Raw genomic sequence first — 4,294 nt, 5'->3', positions numbered from 1 at the left:
CGTGTCCCTCCAAAAGGGTGACACAGAGGTCCCCTAGTGTGTGATATGTTACAAAACTCTGAGCAATGATGGAATGCGACCCTCATGCTTGGAACACCACTTGAAGACAACAGATCCTGCTCTAGCTGACAAGCCCAAGGCATTCTTTGAAACAAAAAGACAATCCTTGAAGAAAGCTAAGATGGATGGCACTGGGGCATTTCGGCAACAAACTTCAAAGGTTGTTGAGGCTTCCTATGAGATCGCCTTGTTGACTGCAAAGTGAAAGAAGAGCCATAACGTCGAGGAGTCTCTCATAAAACCAAGTCTACTGCATGCAGCAGAACTTATTCTGGGAAAAGATAGTGCAAACAAGTTTTCCCAAATTTCTTTATCAAACTATAGCGTCAAGGGAAGAATCGATGAAAATCTAAAGACATCAAAGATCTAATTCTTGACAAAGTAAGAGCTTCTCCTGTATTTGCCATCCAGTGTGACGAAACGACTGACATCGCTCAGCGTTCTCAGCTACTGATGTATGCTCGTTTCTTGTCAGGCAACCATGTAAAAGAGGAAATGATCTGCCACCCCATTGAAAGTTATACAACAGCAGCAGCAATTTTTACGTGATATCAAACTTCTTTCAGGAAAATCAACTCTCCTGGGACTCGCTGGTAGGGGTGTGTACTGATGGAGCTCCAGCCATGTTTGGTCTGCAGTATGGATTCATAACAAGGGTGAAAGAAAGAAGTCCATCTGTTGTTGGTACACACTGCATACTTCATCGTGAAGTCTTACCATCCAGAACTCTAACTGCTGAAATGAGGGATGTCCTGAACGTGGCTATCAAGGTAGTCAACTTTATCAAAACTGGAGCCTTAAACAGTCGTCTCTTCAAACTGCTGTGTAAGGATATGGAATCTAAACATCATGCATTGCTTTTTCACACAAATGTACGATGGCTTTCAAAGGGAAACATGCTTGGACAGCTTTATGAACTACAAGAAGTAGCAACATTTCTAGAATCACAGCAGAAGGCAGATCTCCATGACAAATTCCAGTCCGAAGGCTTTCTGCTGTCTCTAGCTTACCTGGTGGACATCTTCGAAGCGCTGAATGCAATCACCCTTAAACTACAAGGGAAAAACATCAACATCATCATGCACCACTGCACCATTCGAGACTTCATGGCCAAACTGGACCTCTGAAAATGTCGAATTCAGGATGGAAATACAGCCAGTTTTAGTAACTTGGATTCTGTCCTCACTGACAGTTACCTTGATTCTGAGTTAAAGAAACAAACAATCACTCATCTGACTAACCTGAGGGCAGAATTCATCAGATACAGGGTGACCCCCCAAAAAACTCCCACATTTCGAAAGGCTGTAGCACTGACAGTAGTGAGGCGGGAGGGGTGGGGCTAGGGTCTGTTGGTAGCCCAACCCCAACCATCCTCAGTTGCCAACATGGCATGGTCGAGAGCACACCATGCATTCAGTGTCGAAGCGTTCTTCATAAACAACCATTCCGTGATTGCCATGCAGAGGGCCTTTCGAAATCGTTTCAGTATTCCACGGAACCGAAACATTCCAGATCGGAAAACCATCTTGCAGTGGGTTGAGAACTTCAGGGTAACAGGCTCACCTTTAAAAAGAAAATCATCTGGTCGACCTAGGAGCACTCGTGCACCTGAGAATATTGAAGCATTAAGGCAATCTGTTGCGCAGTCTCCGAGACATTCTGCGCGGAAGCATGCTTTAGCTGTAGGGATATCTCGGGAAACTGCAAGGTGAATCTTACCCAAAGACCTTCACTTCCATCCATACAAAATGATGGTTGTTCAAGAACTCAATATGAGAGACTGGATATGGTGCAGGGAATTATGCGAGAACATTCTTCAATGTATTCCGGAAGATGCTGTTCTCTTGTGCAGTGACGAAACTAATTTTCATTTGAGTGGCTCTGTAAACAAAAAAATTTTCACTATTGGTCTGAAGACAACCCTCGCATGCTACACAAAAGACCGCTGCACTCTGATCAAGTGACTGTGTGGTGCGCTGTTGCCAATGTTGGCATCGTGGGTCCTTATTTCTTTGAAAAAGGGTGGTGTAACTGTTCCGATAACTTCTGACCGTTACAATGATATGCTTAAAAACTTTCTAAGGCCACAAATCGAACACCTTGAGCTTGAAGAACATGATGTGTGGTTTCAGGAAGATGGAGCTACAGCACACACACAGCTCGAAGATCATTGCAAGTGCTGAGGGAAATGTTTCCGGATCGGGTGATCTTGTTGTGTGGCGATGTTGGAGGGCTTGCCCATTCCCCTGACCTTGCTCCTTGTGATTTTCATTATGGGGCTACCTTAAATCACGAGTGTATACTCATCGACCCCAAACTCTTGAAGCCCTTAAGGTTGCTGCTGAGCAGGAGATAGCCGCTGTTCCACCCAACATGACCCGTCGAGCCATGGCAGCCTTCAGAAATTGCCTCCAAGTGTGTATAGACAATGACAGCCACCATTTGAAAGATGTCATCTTTAAAATATGATAAATAAAAACTACATATTACACATATGACAGAAAGTACAGCTTCATTAGCAGTAACTTGGAAAAAGTAGTGTTCATGTGTAGTAGGTTACAACCAATAAAAAAAAAAAAAAAAAAAAACCTTTGAAGATTTTACAGTCTGTACATAAAAAAAAAAAAAAAAAAAAAAAAAAGAAATTGGGAGCATAGTCTTTAGGCAAAGGGGGAGAAAACACTGTTCTTTTTTCATTTGCAGTAAAAGTAGGTACCGACCGGAAGAGTAATCTAGCTTTGTCGTCCTATTACTCGAAAACTATTGGGAGTATCGACCTCCTGAATGAACCTTGATAAAGAGCAGTAAATTCTACACATGTTCATTACCAGAATATAAGCCTTTGGGAGCATTTTTGGTAGGAAAAGGTGGGGGAACAGACTTCGTTTTTTTCCTTGCTTCCTGTAAAAATCAAAAGCACTCGGAGGAATAATCTCACATTGGCAGCCAATTACTCGAAAACTATTGGACGTATCGATTTCCTGTAAGAACCATGATAAAGAGCAGTAAATTCTACGTATGTTCATTTGCAGAATATAAGCCTTTGGGAGCATTTTCTGTTGGAAAAGTTGGAGGAACAGACTTTGTTCTTTTCCTTGCTAGCAGTAAAGTCGAAAGCACTCGGAGGAGTAATTTCAGTTTGTCGGAAAATTACTAGAAAAGTATTGGACGAATCGATATCCTGTAAGAACCATGATAAAGAGCAGTAAATTCTACTTATGTACAAGACATAACAATGTAACATCTATGATAAGAATTCGTTGTTACGTGGGAGGGAATATAGCAAATGCTGTGCATGCATCACGAAAGTGACTCACGAACGTGAGTTCCCGGTCGTTTTTGGTGATTTACTCAAAAACTATGAGGCGTATCGAAACCAACTGGTGCTCATTCGAAAGCTTGTGAAATTCTGCATAATATTATGCAATAAAAACATAAGATGTGAGAGAAAAGTTCAGAATGAGAGCTCATTGATTTTTTTCAAGAATGACTTTCAGTTTTTGGCTATTTTCTCGAACATTACAAATCCTATCACAACCGGATTTGTCTCTTTAGAAAGCTGATGAAATTCTTTATCAAAACTTCAAATAACATTTTCTGTATGATGGAAATCATTCGAATGATGATGCTGAAAAGTGAAATTGACAGGGCAAAATGTTTATTCATGGCCGGCTAATGTTGTTTTATTCGAGTTTTCTTGCTTTTTGTGGTGCTTATCAGCTAGAACAAACATCGGCGAATAAGATGACATTGGTTTCATGGCAATATATTGATGTTTGGATGGCAAAAATAAGGCGAGAATACCTGTTATTTGCCGTGCGCGGGCTGCCGGGCCAGGAGGCCAGGCAGATATAATCGTGTGCCAGAAACTTACCAAAACTTATCGTGCGTGAGAGGGTTAATAATCAGGTGTTGTTTATCATCACATGATGTTTGTTAACCATGGTAAACATTCGATTTTTTTACCACATTCGTGGTCACTATTGTTTACCAGTTTTTGGAAATTATAAAAAGAAATACCTGAGTTGTTTACAAGGTATGGACTTAAAATCTAATCTTAACACTACCGTCTGAAGAAAAGAAAAACTAAAAAAACAAATTGTGTATTTCTCCATGGGTAACTAAAGACAACTATTAAAATAATTTAGTTGCATGATTGTAATGGATGGATCCCGATGTCCGTTGACCAATGGGCAGTGGGGGGGCGTAGCAAGCCGACTCCCAGTCTCCTGGC

At 41.3% G+C, this 4,294-nt stretch overlaps 1 protein-coding gene across 1 annotated transcript; it reads left to right on the top strand.

Annotated features, from left to right (window-relative positions):
* Positions 1-800: 800 nt before the first annotated feature.
* On the top strand, positions 801-1,187 carry LOC145397094 (protein FAM200B-like). Its single transcript, XM_080270299.1, has one exon. It carries the CDS (start codon positions 801-803, stop codon positions 1,185-1,187), a length of 387 nt encoding a protein of 128 aa, XP_080126425.1.
* Positions 1,188-4,294: the final 3,107 nt, after the last annotated feature.

This window comes from Coenobita brevimanus, chromosome 40 (genome assembly GCF_032717465.1).
Source record: "Coenobita brevimanus isolate Jiangsu-jjx chromosome 40, ASM3271746v2, whole genome shotgun sequence".
Taxonomy (NCBI): Eukaryota; Metazoa; Arthropoda; class Malacostraca; order Decapoda; family Coenobitidae; genus Coenobita; species Coenobita brevimanus.
Note: the sequence above shows the minus strand (reverse complement) of the source record. Positions and strands in the feature narration are given on the sequence as shown.